At 43.9% G+C, this 17,849-nt stretch overlaps 1 protein-coding gene across 3 annotated transcripts in view; it reads left to right on the forward strand.

Moving 5' to 3' along the window:
• LOC139540501 (receptor-interacting serine/threonine-protein kinase 3-like) overlaps window positions 1–17,849 on the forward strand; it is a 35,700-nt gene that overhangs the window by 15,559 nt on the left and 2,292 nt on the right. For 2 of the 3 annotated variants that reach the window (XM_071344385.1, XM_071344387.1), the window contains exons 4-10: window positions 230–381; window positions 474–526; window positions 11,046–11,213; window positions 11,392–11,474; window positions 11,649–11,712; window positions 11,827–11,891; window positions 14,304–14,343. In XM_071344385.1, coding sequence (XP_071200486.1) covers window positions 230–381; window positions 474–526; window positions 11,046–11,213; window positions 11,392–11,474; window positions 11,649–11,712; window positions 11,827–11,891; window positions 14,304–14,343 — 625 coding nt within the window. The remainder of the gene's footprint in view (window positions 1–229; window positions 382–473; window positions 527–11,045; window positions 11,214–11,391; window positions 11,475–11,648; window positions 11,713–11,826; window positions 11,892–14,303; window positions 14,344–17,849) is intronic. The other variant, XM_071344386.1, reaches the window with a different exon arrangement.

Raw genomic sequence — 17,849 nt, forward strand, 5'->3', positions numbered from 1 at the left:
TCTGATTAGGCTTTAACTGGTGGGAATACGAGCATGAACTGAGGTTCAACAGCACCATTGCTTGTTGGAGTGTATTATTGAGGCAATATTATAATTATTATTATTGATATTACCATTCATTGATTATTAACTATTTCAACAAATATAGTTAGATGACATGAGTTATACTGCCAGTGATTGTAATGCATAAACCGAACATAAACTGAAGACTATCTCTCTGTCTTTCTAGCTTGCAGATTTTGGCCTGGCCAAGGTCTCCCACAGTGTTTACAAGATGAGCAAAGAGTTCCCTGGGAAGGCTGGGGGGACATCTAGTTACATGCCTCCTGAGGCTTTGGAAAATGTGTCATACAAACCCATTCGTGCCTTTGACATCTACAGGTACGTCACTAAATGCATCAAGAATAATCAATATGGACATATGACTTTACAATGACTCTTTCTATCTCTCTCTCACACATTCTCTTCTTCAGCTATGGTATACTTCTGTGGTCCATCATCACTGGTCAGTCGAAGCCATATCCTAGTGAGTAACACTTACAATGAATACCCTCTTCATGGTGCATTATACTCACATTCATTGCACTTTGCTATGCATGGTAACGTTACGTTATAGCCACACCGTGGCTGTACTAAATTCTACAGGGACTTCAGGTTACGAAAAAAAAGAAGGTATGGTAACTGTTTAAAATATCTGAACATTATGAAGTGGATATGAACACACACGTACTACATGCTTGCTTACACATACGAACTTATACATACACACACACACCTGATCTCGCTTTCTTCTCTTCTCTCACTCTCTTTTCTCTTCTCTTCTCTCCCTCTCTCTCTATTGTTGAGAACTGTTTTATAATTTAATGTGTTTATTGTTTGTCTATCTTTTTTAAGTATTTGTCTACAAGTGGTCCCGTGTGGCTCAGTTGGTAGAGCATGGCGCTTGCAACGCCAGGGTTGTGGGTTCATTCCCCACGGGGGGACCAGGATGAATATGTATGAACTTTCCAATTTGTAAGTCGCTCTGGATAAGAGCATCTGCTAAATGACTTAAATGTAAGTTTATATATTTTTACAAAAAGCAAGGGGAAGATATCAAAATAGGGGCATTGGGGAATAATAACATATTGTACGGAATACATTTGTACATCTGAAGTGAAGACGTCTCTAGAGTAATGCGAGGTCTCTTTCATGATCATGTGAAACGTCAATTGCTATGGAAATGCTGGGATGTGTTTTTCAATTATGTTAAAGGTAATTATGATGCAACTATGATGGTGATACGATATGGATTACAATTATGAATATTAAGGCTATACGCACTACATGTTACACACATAGACACTCAAACATGCAAATTGGCAGAGTTATTATTTATTTGGACATCACAAATTATAGTCTTACTCTTATACAGACATCATACACACTCTCATTATATCATATCCAATATCATACACATCAACCTACTCAGATTTGTTACACACATAATTTGTCTAAATTTTCTAACATCTTTGACATTGGCTCACAGGCAAACAGGCAAGGGAATAATAAAAACATTCCTAGAACCTATTTCTTGAATTCTAAATATCAGACATTTGAAAGCTCTAGTTTCGACCTTCATATTACCTCTGATGGCAGTAACTTTACAAGAACTAATTATGGTCAAATTAGCCTGAGAATAGTATCTAGTTATGGTAAGGGGTGAAATACCTATAGCTAGTTATAATTGTAACGGTTTGGTAGATTATAAAAAAAGAAGATCAGTATTTACATGGCTAAATGAAAAGGAATATAACATATACTGTTTACAGGAAACTCACTGTACATCCTTATATGAAGTTGCGTAGAAAAAGGAATGGGGTGGTGAATTTTTTTTCTGTCATGGACAAAGGAACTCAAAGGGTGTGATGATATTAATTAACAAAAATGTCGATCTAAATGTGCAAATAATCAGGAATGATTCGCAAGGAAGGTGGATCCTTTTTAATATGAAAGTGGACGAATAAGAGATTTGGCTCATTAATCTATATGGTCCAAATCAGGATGATCCACACTTCTTCGAAAACATTTATACCAATTTATTGAACTTACAGGCAACAAATGATCTAATCATTATGGTAGGAGACTAAAACACAGTATTAAGTACCTCAATGGGCCATAAAGGTAATCACTCTACAAACTATCATCACCGTGCCCTTAAGGAAATCACAAATATTATGGACACATTAGAAATAGTGGATATTTGGAGACTAAAAATCCCCGACCTAGTGAGATATACATATAGAAGACTTAATCAAGCTAGTCGTCTTGACTACTTTCTTGTTTCTTTCTCTCTTGCATCAAAGGTTAAAACAGTTTTAATAGGAGACAGAATGCGATCAGATCATCATCTAATTGACATTCACATAACTCCAGTAGATTTTCCACGTGGACGGGGATATTGGATATTTAATCCAAGTTTACAGGAGGACAACTTTTTTTTAACTAAACCAAAATAATTTATAACAGAATCTTTCCAGTATAATATAGGTTCAGCATATGCCCTTATTGTTTGGGATACCTTTAAATGCATTCAATTCAATATTCATCAATAATAAAAAAGCAGTTTCTGGCTGAAAGAAACAAGACTAACAAGACTAAATAATAGTACAGGTAGATAGCAATAAAAACGATACTACAGAGATACAAAAAAAGATAGAGGAAAAACAAAAAGAACTTGAGGAACTTATTCAAGAACGATCTAATGTAATCTATTACAAAAATAAAGCAAACTGGATGGAATATGGAGAAAAATGCACAAAATTCTTCCTGAATCTCCAACACAGGAACGCTAACAAAAATAATTTGCAGAAACTCGTTACTGAAGACGGAGTCATCTATGATTCTCCAAATTATATTTTAAAAGAGGAAGCTAATTATTTCAAGCATATGTTCTCTTTTCCGTCTCATCCTCTCCCACTGAATGAAGATTACGGTAAGGAATTCTTTCCAAGTAATATGAAAAATGTAAAATTAACAAATGCACAGAAAGATCAGTGCGAAGGCCATATTACAGAGGAGGAACTTTTTGAGGCTATTAAATCCTTTCAGTCTGGAAAAACCCCAGGGCTTGATGGCATACCGGTAGAGGTATATCAAGTATTTTTTGATATACTAAAAGCGCCATTGTTAGATTGTTTTAATTACTCCTATAGAAATAGGTCTGTCAGGTACTCAGCAGGAAGGTCTGATTTCTTTATTATTAAAACAAGACCCAGATGGCAAATATAAAGACCCGGTCTATCTAAAAAACTGGAGGGCCCTTACACTTCAATCTTGTGATGCAAAAATACTAGCAAAATGAATAGCACTCAGAATTAAAAGGGTTTTACCAGGTATTGTTCATCCTGATCAGACAGCTTTTTTACATGGACGATACATTGGAGATAATATACGACAACTACTAGAAATAATAGAACAGCATGAAACATATAAGAAGCCAGGAATGGTATTTATAGCGGATTTTGAAAAGGAATTTGATAAAGTAAGATTGGATTTTATTTATAAATGCCTGGATTTTTTCAATTTCAGTAATTCTCTTATAAAATGGGTAAAAAATAATGTATAGCAACCCCAGGTGTAAAATAGTAAATAACGGCTACTTCTCAGAGAGTTTTGAATTTTCTAGAGGAGTCAAACAAGGGTGTCCACTGTCACCATATCTATTCGTTATGGCCATCAAAATGCTAGCTATTAAAATCAGATCCAATAACAACATTAGAGGATTAGAAATCCAAGGCTTAAAAACAAAGGTGTCCATGTATGCCGATGACTCAAGTTTTATGTTAAGTCCGTAAGCTAGATCCCTGCAATGTCTCATTAAAGAGATAACTTTTCTTTTCTGTACTCTCTGGACTAAAAAAGTGTATAATATTACGTATTGGATCCTTAAAAAATACAACTTTTACATTACCTTGCAGCTTCCCTATAAAATTGGCTGATGGTGAAGTAGACATACTCGGTATTCATATCACAAAAGATATAAATAAGCTCTCCACAATGAATTTCAATAGAAAACGTGTAAAAATAGACAAGATCCTGCTACCATGGAGGTAAATACCTGTCTATTTATGGAAAATTGCTCTGATCAACTCCTTAGTCATATCTCAGTTTACTCACTTACTTATGGCGCTGCCTACTCCTGATGATTCGTTTTTCAAATCATATGAGCAAAAATATTTTGCTTTATCTGGAACGCTAAACCAGACAAAATAAAACGAGCCTATCTATATAATGAATATGACTTGGGTGGGTTGAGATTATTAAATATAAAAGCACTAAACCTCTCTCTAAAAGCTTCACTCATTCAAAAGTTTTATTTGAACCCTAAATGGTTCTCAAGTAAATTAATAAGAAAAGCTCATCCATTGTTTATAATTGGCTCATTCATCCCCCTCCTCTCCCCTGTAACTATTCCCCAGGTCGTTGCTGCAAATGAGAACGTGTTCTCAGTCAACTTACCTGGTAAAATAACGGTAAAAAAAAAAAAAAAAAAAAAAAATTAAATTGTTTAAAAATGGCCTTTTTGCATTTGTGCAGATTGCCATGTCTCATTTTTGATTAATTGAAAATTATACTTTTTTCAAAGTATCTGTATTTTTCAAACAAGCATTGCAGAGCTGGTTACAATTTCAATTTCATCCCCCTGAAAAGATAGAACAAATATTATGGCTGAACTCAAATGTGCTGGTTGATAAAATACCTGTATTTATGGGAAAGATGTCACGTTCCTGACCTATTTTTATGTTATTTTGATTATGTTTAGTTGGTCAGGGCGTGAGTTGGGGTGGGCATTGTATGTTGTGTGTGTTTTGTTTAGTCTATGGGTGTTGTATTGTGTATGGGATAGATAATTGTGAGGTTGTCTAGTTATGTCTATGGCTGCCTGGATTGGGTCTCAATCAGAGACAGCTGTCATTCATTTGTCTCTGATTGGGAGCCATATTTAAGGTAGCCATAGGCAGTAGGCTTTTGTGGGTAGTTGTCTTGTTTAACGTTTGTTGCTTGTCTGTGCACTTGCGTTATTTAGCTTCACGATCATTTGTTGTTTTGTTTGTTTGTATAGTGTTTTCGTTTTATGTTCATCTTCGTTCATTTAATTAAAAGAAGATGGCTTATTTTCCTCATGCTGCGTTTTGGTCCGTCTCTCCTACACACGATCGTGACAGAACTACCCACCACAACAGGATCAAGCAGCGTGAGCGGAACCAACAACAGCGGCAAAGTAAACAGGACTCATGGACATGGGAGGATGTTTTGGACGGTAAAGGTTGCTACACATGGGAGGAGATCCTGGCTGGAAGGGATCGCCTCCCATGGGAACAGCTGGAGGCACTGAGGAGAGCAGAGGCTACCGGAGTGAAGAACCGGAGTTATGAGGGGACGCGTCTTGCACGGAAGCCTGAAAAGCCCGTGAGTAACACCCAAAAATTTATTGGGGGGGGGCTAAAGGGGGGTGTGGCGAAGCAGGGTTGGATACCTGAGCCAACTCCCCGGGCTTGCCGTGGAGTAAGAGGGCGTCGTACTGGTCAGACACCGTGTTATGCGGTAAAGCGCACGGTGTCCCCAGTACGCGTGCTTAGCCCAGTGCGGGCTATTCCACCTTGCCGCACTGGGAGGGCTAGGTTGGGCATCGAGCCGAGTGCCATGAAGCCGGCCCAACGTATCTGGTCTCCGGTACGTCTCCTCGGGCCGGCGTACATGGCACCAGCCTTACAGGTGGTGTCCCCGGTTCGCCTGCATAGCCCAGTGCGGGCTATTCCACCTCGCCGCACTGGCAGGGCTACGGGGACCATTCAACCTGGTAAGGTTGGGGAGGCTCGGTGCTCAAGAGCATGTGTCCTCCTTCACGGTCCGGTATATCCGGCGCCACCTTCCCACACCAGCTCAGTACCTCCAGTGCCTACACCACGCACCAGGCTTCCAGTGCATCTCCAGAGCCCTGTTCCTCCTCCACGCACTCTCCCTATGGTGCGTGTCTCCAGCCCAGTGCCTCCAGTTCCGGCACCACACACCAAGCCTCCTGTGCGTCTCCAGAGCCCTGTACACACTGTTCCTTCTCCCCGCACTCGCCCTGAGGTGCGTGCCCTCAGCCCGGTACCTCCAGTTCCGGTACCACGCACCAGGCCTAGAGTGCGCCACGAGAGTCCAGTGTGCCCTGTTGTTGTTCCCCGCACTCGCCCTGAGGTGCGTGTCCTTAGCCCGGTACCTCCAGTTCCGGTACCACGCACCAGGCCTATAGTGCGTCTCAGCCGGCCAGAGTCTGCCGTCTGCCCAGCGGCGCCTGAACTGCCCGTCTGCCCAGCGGTGCCTGAACTGCCCGTCTGCCCAGCGGCGCCTGAACTGCCCGTCTGCCCAGCGGCGCCTGAACTGCCCGTCTGCCCAGCGGCGCCTGAACTGCCCGTCTGCCCAGCGGCGCCTGAACTGCCCGTCTGCCCAGCGGCGCCTGAACTGCCCGTCTGCCCAGCGGTGCCTGAACTGCCCGTCTGCCATACGCCGTCTGAACTGTCCGTCTGCCATGAGCCTGCAAAGCCGCCCGTCTGCCATGAGCCTGCAAAGCCGCCCGTCTGCCATGAGCCTACAGAGCCGTCCGCCAGACAGGAGCCGCTAGAGCCGTCCGCCAGACAGGAGCCGCTAGAGCCGTCCGCCAGACCGGAGCCGCCAGAGCCTTCCGCCAGACCGGATCAGCCAGAGCCTTCCGCCAGACCGGATCAGCCAGAGCCTTCCGCCAGACCGGATCAGCCAGAGCCTTCCGCCAGACCGGATCAGCCAGAGCCTTCCGCCAGACCGGATCAGCCAGAGCCTTCCGCCAGACCGGATCAGCCAGAGCCTTCCGCCAGACCGGATCAGCCAGAGCCTTCCGCCAGACCGGATCAGCCAGAGCCTTCAGCCAGCCATGACCGTCCAGAGCCGTCAGCGAGCCATGACCGTCCAGAGCCGTCAGCGAGCCATGACCGTCCAGAGCCGTCAGCGAGCCATGACCGTCCAGAGCCGTCAGCGAGCCATGACCGTCCAGAGCCGTCAGCGAGCCATGACCGTCCAGAGCCGTCAGCGAGCCATGACCGTCCAGAGCCGTCAGCGAGCCATGACCGTCCAGAGCCGTCAGCCAGCCATGACCGTCCAGAGCCGTCAACCAGCCAAGAGCGTCCAGAGCCAGCCAGCCAGGATCCGCCAGTCATTCTGGTGTTGCCCCTCATTCTGGTGTTGCCCCTCATTCTGGTGTTGCCCCTCATTCCGGTGTTGCCCCTCATTCCGGTGCTGCTCCTTATCCTGATGATGCCCCTTAATTTAGGTGGGGTTATTTGGAGGGTGGGCATTGTGAGGGGGATAAAGAAGCGGGGATTGATTATGGTGGGGTGGGGACCTCGCCCTCAGCCTGAGCCACCACCGTGGACAGATGCCCACCCAGACCCTCCCCTAGACTTTTGGTGGTGCGTTCGGAGTACGCACCTTGAGGGGGGGGGTTATGTCACGTTCCTGACCTATTTTTATGTTATTTTGATTATGTTTAGTTGGTCAGGGCGTGAGTTGGGGTGGGCATTGTATGTTGTGTGTGTTTTGTTTAGTCTATGGGTGTTGTATTGTGTATGGGATAGATAATTGTGAGGTTGTCTAGTTATGTCTATGGCTGCCTGGATTGGGTCTCAATCAGAGACAGCTGTCATTCATTTGTCTCTGATTGGGAGCCATATTTAAGGTAGCCATAGGCAGTAGGCTTTTGTGGGTAGTTGTCTTGTTTAACGTTTGTTGCTTGTCTGTGCACTTGCGTTATTTAGCTTCACGATCATTTGTTGTTTTGTTTGTTTGTATAGTGTTTTCGTTTTATGTTCATCTTCGTTCATTTAATTAAAAGAAGATGGCTTATTTTCCTCATGCTGCGTTTTGGTCCGTCTCTCCTACACACGATCGTGACAAAAGATGTATGAAAAGGGTATTTTGTTCTTAGCTGCAGGGGCAGTATTGAGTAGCTCGGATGAAAAGGTGCCCAGAGGAAACTGCCTGCTCCTCAGTCCCAGTTGCTAATATATGCATATTATTATTAGTATTGGATAGAAAACACTCTGAAGTTTCTAAAACTGTTTGAATGATGTCTGTGAGTATAACAGAACTCATATTGCAGGCAAAAACCTGAGAAAAAAAATCCAACCAGGAAGTGGGAAATCTGAGGTTTGTAGGTTTTCAACTCATCGCCTATCAAATACACCGTGGGATATGGGTCAGTTTGCACTTCCTACGGCTTCCACTAGATGTCAACAGTCTTTAGAACCTTGTCTGATGCTTCTACTGTGAAGTGGGGCCGAAGAAAGAGGGGAATGAGTAAGGTCTGCCATGAGCTGACCATGCTCTGACCATGTGCGTTCACATGAGAGGGAGCTCTGTTCCATCGCACTTCTGAAGACAATGGAATTCTCCGGTTGGAACATTATTGAAGATTTATGTTAAAACATCCTAAAGATTGATTCAATACATCGTTTGACATGTTTCTACTGACTGTTACGGAACTTTTTAACATTTCGTCTGCTTTTTGTGAACGCGCTTCGTGACTTTGGATTTGTTTACCAAACGCGCTAACAAAAGTAGCTATTTGGACATAAATGATGGACATTACCGAACAAAACAAACATTTCTTGTGGAACTGGGAGTCCTGGGAGTGCATTCCGACGAAGATCAGCAAAGTTAAGTGAAGATTTATAATGCTATTTATGACTTTTGTTGACTCCACAATTTGGCGGGTAACTGTATGGCTTCCTTTTGTGGCTAAACGCTGTTCTCAGATTATTGAATATTGTGCTTTTGCCGTAAAGCTTTTTTGAAATCTGACACAGCGGTTGCATTAAGAACAAGTTTATCTTTAATTCTATGTAAAACATGTATCTTTCATCAAAGTTTATGATGAGTATTTTTGTTATTTGATGTGGCTCTCTGCAATTTCTCCTGATATTTTGGAGTCATTTCTGAACATGGCGCCAATGTAAACTGAGGTTTTTGGATATAAATATGAACTTAATCGAACAAAACATATATGTATTGTGTAACATGAAGTCCTTTGAGTGTCATCTGATGAAGATCATCAAAGGTTAGTGATTCATTTTATCTCTATTTCTGCTTTTTGTGACTCCTGTCTTTGGCTGGAAAAATGGCTGTGTTTTTCTGTGATTTTGCGGTGACCTAACATAATCGTTTGTGGTGCTTTCGCTGTAAAGCCTTTTTGAAATCGGACACTGTGGTGGGATTAACAAGAAGTGTATCTTTAAAATGGTGTGAAATACTTGTATGCTTGAGGAATTTTAATTATGAGATTTCTGTTGTTTGAATTTGGTGCCCTGCACTTTCACTGGCTGTTGTCATTTCGATCCCGTTAACGGGATTGTAGCCCTAAAAAGTTAATGATATTGTAAATTATAATGGTAGAGTTATGTCCTTCATGGAGTTATCAGAATTGTACGGGAAGGTCTGCTCAATCCAAGAGTGCAACCAATTGATTACAGCATTGCCCCAAAAATGGAGGAGGCGGGTGGCAGCGGGAGGAGGTAGGGAAATTGTCTGTCTGCCCAATATAAAGGATCAGAACTGGCGGAGGAATAAAAATAGCATAAATAGGAAAGTATACCAGTTTCATTTGAGGACCAGGATGTTGACAACTGTGCCATACAGATTGTAAAATATTTGGGATGAGATTTTTGATGTACCGATTCCATGGTACGAGTTGATATATAAAACAACGCAAGATTCAAGACTTCGTGCTTTTCAGCTAAAATTATTATATAGAATTCTTGCCACCATCCAAATGTTGAATATTTGGGGCATAAAATCATCGAAGCTCTGCAGACTTTGTTGTGAGGATACAGAATCAATAGACCATATATTTTGGTATTGACCTCAGGTAGCCTGTTTCTGGTCTCATGTTCAGGAATGGCTGAAAATGCATAGCATTGATCTAAAATTGACCCTAGAAATAGTACTGTTAGGAGATCTGGAGAGACCGGGTCAGTCAATTACTAATATACTAATACTCTTAGTAAAAGTATTTAGCTTCACCACGCAATCTGTAGATTATATTCGATTAGATAGATTGAAATTGTACGTTAAACATCATAGCATAGTTGAAAGATATGTGTTGCGTAGAAACACGAAGTGGGTGGCCAGCAGAGTTAGATGGGATGGGCGGAGGGAAGCTGAGGGTTGGGTATGTGGAATTGGAGACAAGTGGGAGTGGAGTTGCTGTGTGAGAGAGATAATGATGGTCAAAAGATAAAGGGAAAAAAAGTCAAAATAAAACATAATAAAAGTACATTTGAATGACACTAAGTGGCAGTGTTTTTACAACTAATGCCGGTTTGACAAAGGCTGATGCCGTGCAGGTGTTTGTACACATCCATATACACACACTCTCATTCAAATAAACACATACAAGAACACACACATACATGTAATAGTGCCAGACATGCACACTAACATATAAAGTAGGCATTGCTGTTATGATTTCAGTTCTCCTTGATGTCCTTTGTTTTAAATGTTGTTGTTTTTTTGCATTGTTTGCTGTTTTCTTCTGTCTTTTCCTTTTTTCTCTTTAGTTCATTCTCTTGGTTGTTAGTGCATTGGGGGGTTCTTGGGGGTGGCGAATGGAAATAATTGTATTTTTTATTTTGTTTCTTCGGGGGGGGGGACTGTGGGAGGGGTCTCGAATGGTCTTTCCAATTTGTAAGTCGCTCTGGATAAGAGCGTCTGCTAAATGACTTAAATGTAAATGTAAATGTAAATGGTTGAGGGACAGCTATTGGGGAACTGTGGGGGGATCTTGGAGGGTTCGGGTTTCACAAGATTGTGATCATGAAAAAGGTTTTTAAAATTATTATTACTTTTATTTTTTTAATCGTTACATTATACTGCACCACATAGACAATAATAACTGTTCATAAACATTACATCTACATTCATAGAGAAATATGACAGGACTGTTTAAGACTTTTTGGAGCATCTTACCTTTACTCTTCAATCTCTTCTAGATGTACATGCCGGAGACTCCAGCAGGTTCTGTTTTCTCATCAAAGACAGGGGACAGAGGCCTTCCCTGGAGGCAGTGGACAAAGAGCAGGTTGAGGGGCTAGGGGACCTGGTGGAGCTCATGGAGAAGTGCTGGGACCATGAGCCCTCTAAGAGACCCCCCTTCAAGGGTAAGAGTACAGGAGTGTAATTGGAATATTCATTTTTTTATCACATAGTGTAGCTATACTCATCCAGTTAGGATTGTGTACATCTTGATTGTCATAACATAAGCATGTATGTCTTTATTTATGAGTTTTACACATCACTGATACGTGTCGTTTGGAACTCTTCCTGTTTATTTTTCAGAATGCTTCCTTGTGACAGAAAGAGTGTTTGAGAAGCACAAGAAGGGGATAATCAATGCCGTCCATCAAGTACTTACAAAACTGGTACAGAACAAGACACTAAAGCTACGTTCTAATATGTACACTAGTGTACCACTCGGAATAAACCAATGTATTTGTCATGCATTTACGTGGTAGTGCTTGTGTGGGCATTGGAACATAGCATACTAATAACTGTCTCCTCATTCTACTCTTCCCTCTATCATACCCTCTCTCTAGGACTCGGGAAGTAAAACATCAGGTGTTGGCGCCCTCCATGTATCTGCAAGTTCAAAGCCACATGGTATAACACTTTATAACAACTAATACTACTATTGAACTTAGCATCCAAGTATTGACTTGATCGAGTTCACCTAAATCATAGACCAAATATAGAATGTTAAACTTCCTTCTACAGCATGTCCAAAAGACAAGGTGAATATCTCTGCTAATGTGAAGACTGGTTCACTCCCTCCAACACAGGTAAGAGAATTTGGCCTTCACTGAGATGCATCTATGGTTTGATGAGAAAACACAGAATAACATTGCCTACATAACTATTGGTCTGCTCATATCCTGTAAACAGTGGCAGATTTAGGTATAGGCGACATGGGCAGCCGCTCAGGACGGCACCTTGCCGTGGGCGGCAGAGGGCGCCCGCACCAAAAATAAATACATGTAAAAAACATTCGTAATGGTGACATTTGCGCGATCGGTTTTCTATCGCTCATTTGCACCTCACATCAATGATATGTCACCGTGTGGGACTGTGGGTCAATTAACCTCGTCGGAGTGGTGGCCCTGATTCTAGTTTGTGAGCTAGGGAGGCTACTGCCTGGGAAGGTCTCCCACTCAGAAATACGAGATGGGGAGGGGGACAGGGGTAGGTTGACCTCAGGTCTCCCCACTGGAAGACCGAGGTAGGGGGGCGGGGGTAGGGTGACCTCAGGTCCTCCCACTGGAAGACCAAGGTTGGGGGAGCGGGGGTAGGTTGACCTCAGGTCTCCCCACTGGAAGACCGAGGTAGGGGGGCGGGGGTAGGTTGACCTCAGGTCCTCCCACTGGAAGTCTGAGGTTGGGGGAGCGGGGGTAGGTTGACCTCAGGTCTCCCCACTGGAAGTCTGAGGTTGGGGGAGCGGGGGTAGGTTGACCTCAGGTCCTCCCACTGGAAGACCGAGGTAGGGGGGCGGGGGTAGGTTGACCTCAGGTCCTCCCACTGGAAGACCAAGGTTGGGGGAGCGGGGGTAGGTTGACCTCAGGTCTCCCCACTGGAAGTCTGAGGTTGGGGGAGCAGGGGTAGGTTGACCTCAGGTCTCCCCACTGGAAGACCGAGGTAGGGGGCGGGGGTAGGTTGACCTCAGGTCCTCCCACTGGAAGACCGAGGTTGGGGGAGCGGGGGTAGGTTGACCTCAGGTCTCCCCACTGGAAGACCGAGGTTGGGGGAGCGGGGGAATCTATCAAATAGCGCACCTCTAACTTTGTACAGTACTGAAGCAATTAGTAATGCAATTAGTTGTGCAATTTAGTTTGTGTGTTTCTTGTTTGAAGTGCAATAGTGTAATAATCAGGTTCTCTTCTTCATAAGTGTGTTATTCTATTTGTGTATTTGTGTGATATAGGATTTGTGCAATTTAGTTTTATTAGTGTGTTTTTTGTTAGCAATAGGGTAATAGAGTCATATTTTGATTCCTTTTTAATTTGTTTTTATACATTACAATTTGTTTCTATTTGTCTTTGTTACTTCTTGATATTTATGAGTCTTATTTTGTATATATTTTCATATTTATCTAGTTTTAAATGTTATGATTGTTTATTTGTGTTGTTCCAAATGTCTGATTAAAAATTACAGTTAGTGGGGGGGGGATAAAGGTATAAGGGCTCGAGGCCAGACCCAGATGAAGCTATGGGATGCAGATGGTTTGACCATTAGATATTTATTAGTTCCAAAAGGGTAAGCAAGAGAATGGTCGTGGACAGGCAAAAGGTCAAAACCAGTTCAGAGTCCAGGAGGTACAGAGTGGCAGGCAGGCTCGAGGTCAGGGCAGGCAGACTGGTCAGGCAGGCGGGTATGGAGTCCAGAAAACAGGCAAGGGTCAAAACCGGGAGGATTAGCAAAAGAGAGAATAGAATAAGCAGGAGTACGGGAAAAACACGCTGGTTGACTTGAAACAGACAAGACGAACTGGCACAGAGAGACAGGAAACACAGGGATAAATACACTGGGGAAAATAAGCGACACCTGGAGGGGGTGGAGACAATCACAAGGACAGGTGGAACAGATCAAGGTGTGACAGTACCCCCCCTATGGTTCCACCTGGCGTCCTACCTGGACACATACCTGGCTGACTGGGCAGTGGAAATCGGCAATGAGTGCCGGGTCCAGGATGTATTTAGCAGGAACCCAGCACCTCTCCTCCGGGCCATAACCCTCCCAGACATCCAGGTACTGGAAACTCTTGCCCCGTGGTCGAACACTCAGGAGACGTCTCACCGTATACGCTGGCTGGCCATCGATGACCCGGGGGGAGGGATGGGCCTAGAAACAGAAAACACAAGACTGTGAGACAAGGGCTTAATCCTGGACACATGAAAAGTGGGGTGAACATGGAGGGTACGGGGCAACAGCAGACGGACAGCAGTGGGACTAATGACTCTAGAATTGGGGAAAAGAGCAAAGAAACGGGGGGATATTTAAGAGTCTTATTTTTGTATATATTTTCATATTTATTGAGTTTAAAATTTTATAATTATTTATTTGTGTTGTTCAAAATGTCTGACAAAAAAATACAGTTAGTGCAGAATGGTGCTTTTTGGGGCTGTAAGTCTGCTCATATTATGGTTTTCAAACATATCAATTGTGATTTTGTAAATTGCTTTACTTTCTGCTTACTGTAGGATGTGGCTGATGGCTTGTCCTCAAAACTAATCGACAAAGGTAAAATAATAATTTCATTATCGTCTCTTCAACCCTCTCTCTCTGCTCTTCCCTTACTCTCTATATCTCTCATTTCTCTTAACTTCCACTCATATGAGTGTGAGAGAACAGCTTGTCAAATAGATCAGATATGAAAAACAGAGTTATTTGCACTCCTTGTATTGCTCCAGGTACAAAAGAAAAATGTCAATACTTGTAAGTGAAAGTCCAGTGAACTTGCAGTCATGCATACTCCAATTTTTTTTTTTAAACTTTTCTTAAATCAACCTTTTGGTCAATAGACTGAAAAAAGTCTGGACACCTTTACTTTTTATAACCTCAGACAGGATGTGATCCATATAGACAAAATATCAAATCAAATCAAATCAAATCAAATCAAATGTTATTAGTCACATACACATGGTTAGCAGATGTTAATGCGAGTGTAGCGAAATGCTTGTGCTTCTAGTTCCGACAATGCAGTAATAACCAACAAGTAATCTAACCTAACAATTCCACAACTACTACCTTATACACACACACAAGTGTAAAGGGATAAAGAATATGTACATAAAGATATATGAATGAGTGGTGGTACAGAACGGCATAGGCAAGATGCAGTAGATGGTATAGAGTACGGTATATACATATGAGATGAGTACTGTAGGGTATGTAAACATAAAGTGGCATAGTTTAGTGGCTAGTGGTACATGTATTACATAAAGATGGCAAGATGCAGTAGATGATATAGAGTACAGTATATACATATGAGATGGGTAATGTAGGGTATGTAAACATTATATTAAGTGGCATTGTTTAAAGTGGCTAGTGGTACATTTTTACATAATTCCCATCAATTCCCATTTTTAAAGTGGCTGGAGTTGAGTCAGTATGTTGGCAGCGGCCGCTAAATGTTAGTGGTGGCTGTTTAACAGTCTGATGGCCTTGAGATAGAAGCTGTTTTTCAGTCTCTCGGTCCCTGCTTTGATGCACCTGTACTGACCTCGCCTTCTGGATGATAGCGGGGTGAACAGGCAGTGGCTTGGGTGGTTGTTGTCCTTGATGATCTTTATGGCCTTCCTGTGACATCGGGTGGTGTAGGTGTCCTGGAGGGCAGGTAGTTTGCCCCCGGTGATGCGTTCTGCAGACCTCACTACCCTCTGGAGAGCCTTACGGTTGTGGGCGGAGCAGTTGCCGTACCAGGCGGTGATACAGCCCGACAGGATGCTCTCGATTGTGCATCTGTAGAAGTTTGTGAGTGCTTTTGGTGACAAGCCGAATTTCTTCAGCCTCCTGAGGTTGAAGAGGCGCTGCTGCGCCTTCTTCACAACGCTGTCTGTGTGGGTGGACCAATTCAGTTTGTCCGTGATGTGTACACCGAGGAACTTAAAACTTTCCACCTTCTCCACTACTGACCCGTTGATGTGGATAGGGGGGTGCTCCCTCTGCTGTTTCCTGAAGTCCACAATCATCTCCTTTGTTTTGTTGACGTTGAGTGTGAGGTTATTTTCCTGACACCACACTCCGAGGGCCCTCACCTCCTCCCTGTAGGCCGTCTCGTCGTTGTTGGTAATCAAGCCTACCACTGTAGTGTCATCCGCAAACTTGATGATTGAGTTGGAGGCGTGCATGGCCACGCAGTCGTGGGTGAACAGGGAGTACAGGAGAGGGCTCAGAACGCACCCTTGTGGGGCCCCAGTGTTGAGGATCAGCGGGGTGGAGATGTTGTTACCTACCCTCACCACCTGGGGGCGGCCCGTCAGGAAGTCCAGGACCCAGTTGCACAGGGCGGGGTCGAGACCCAGGGTCTCGAGCTTGATGACGAGTTTGGAGGGTACTATGGTGTTAAATGCTGAGCTGTAATCGATGAACAGCATTCTCACATGGGTATTCCTCTTGTCCAGATGGGTTAGGGCAGTGTGCAGTGTGGTTGCGATTGCGTCGTCTGTGGACCTATTGGGTCGGTAAGCAAATTGGAGTGGGTCTAGGGTGTCCGGTAGGGTGGAGGTGATATGGTCCTTCACTTGTCTCTCAAAGCACTTCATGATGACGGAAGTGAGTGCTACGGGGCGGTAGTCGTTTAGCTCAGTTACCTTAGCTTTCTTGGGAACAGGAACAATGGTGGCCCTCTTGAAGCATGTGGGAACAGCAGACTGGGATAAGGATTGATTGAATATGTCCGTAAACACACCAGCCAGCTGGTCTGCGCATGCTCTGAGGACGCGGCTGGGAATGCCGTCTGGGCCTGCAGCCTTGCGAGGGTTAACACGTTTAAATGTTTTACTCACCTCGGCTGCAGTGAAGGAGAGCCCGCAGGTTTTGGTAGGGGGCCGTGTCAGTGGCACTGTATTGTCCTCAAAGCGGGCAAAAAAGTTGTTTAGCCTGTCTGGGAGCAAGACATCCTGGTCCGCGACGGGGCTGGTTGACTGTAGACCCTGCCACATACCTCTTGTGTCTGAGCTGTTGAATTGCGACTCGATTTTGTCTCTGTACTGGGACTTAGCCTGTTTGATTGCCTTGCGGAGAGAATAGCTACACTGTTTGTATTCGGTCATGCTTCCGGTCACCTTGCCCTGGTTAAAAGCAGTGGTTCGCGCTTTCAGTTTCACGCGAATGCTGCCGTCAATCCACGGTTTCTGGTTTGGGAATGTTTTAATCGTTGCTGTGGGTACGACATCGTCAATGCACTTCCTAATGAACTCGCTCACCGAATCAGCATATTCGTCAATATTGTTGTTGGACGCAATGCGGAACATATTCCAATCCGCGTGATCGAAGCAGTCTTGAAGCGTGGATTCAGATTGGTCGGACCAGCGTTGAACAGACCTGAGCGCGGGAGCTTGTTGTTTTAGTTTCTGTTTGTAGGCTGGAATCAACAAAATGGAGTCGTGGTCAGCTTTTCCGAAAGGGGGGCGGGGGAGGGCCTTATATGCGTCGCGGAAATTAGTATAACAATGATCTAGGGTTTTTCCAGCCCTGGTAGCACAATCGATATGCTGATAGAATTTAGGGAGTTTTGTTTTTAGATTAGCCTTGTTAAAATCCCCAGCTACGATGAATGCAGCCTCAGGGTGTGTGGTTTCCAGTTTACAAAGAGTCAGATAAAGTTCGTTCAGGGCCATCGATGTGTCTGCTTGGGGGGGAATATATACGGCTGTGATTATGATCGAAGAGAATTCCCTTGGTAGATAATGCGGTCGACATTTGATTGTGAGGAGTTCTAGATCAGGTGAACAGAATGACTTGAGTTCCTGTGTGTTGTTATGATGATCACACCACGTCTCGTTAATCATAAGGCATACCCCCCCGCCCCTCTTCTTACCAGAAAGATGTTTGTTTCTGTCGGCGCGATGCATGAAGAAACCAGCTGGCTGCACCGACTCCGTTAGCGTCTCTTGAGTTAGCCATGTTTCCGTGAAGCAGAGCACGTTGCAATCCCTGATGTCTCTCTGGAATGCTACCCGTGCTCGGATTTCATCAACCTTATTGTCAAGAGACTGGACATTGGCGAGTAGTATGCTAGGGAG

The sequence above is a fragment of the Salvelinus alpinus genome, chromosome 15, assembly GCF_045679555.1.
Source record: "Salvelinus alpinus chromosome 15, SLU_Salpinus.1, whole genome shotgun sequence".
NCBI classification, from domain to species: domain Eukaryota; kingdom Metazoa; phylum Chordata; class Actinopteri; order Salmoniformes; family Salmonidae; genus Salvelinus; species Salvelinus alpinus.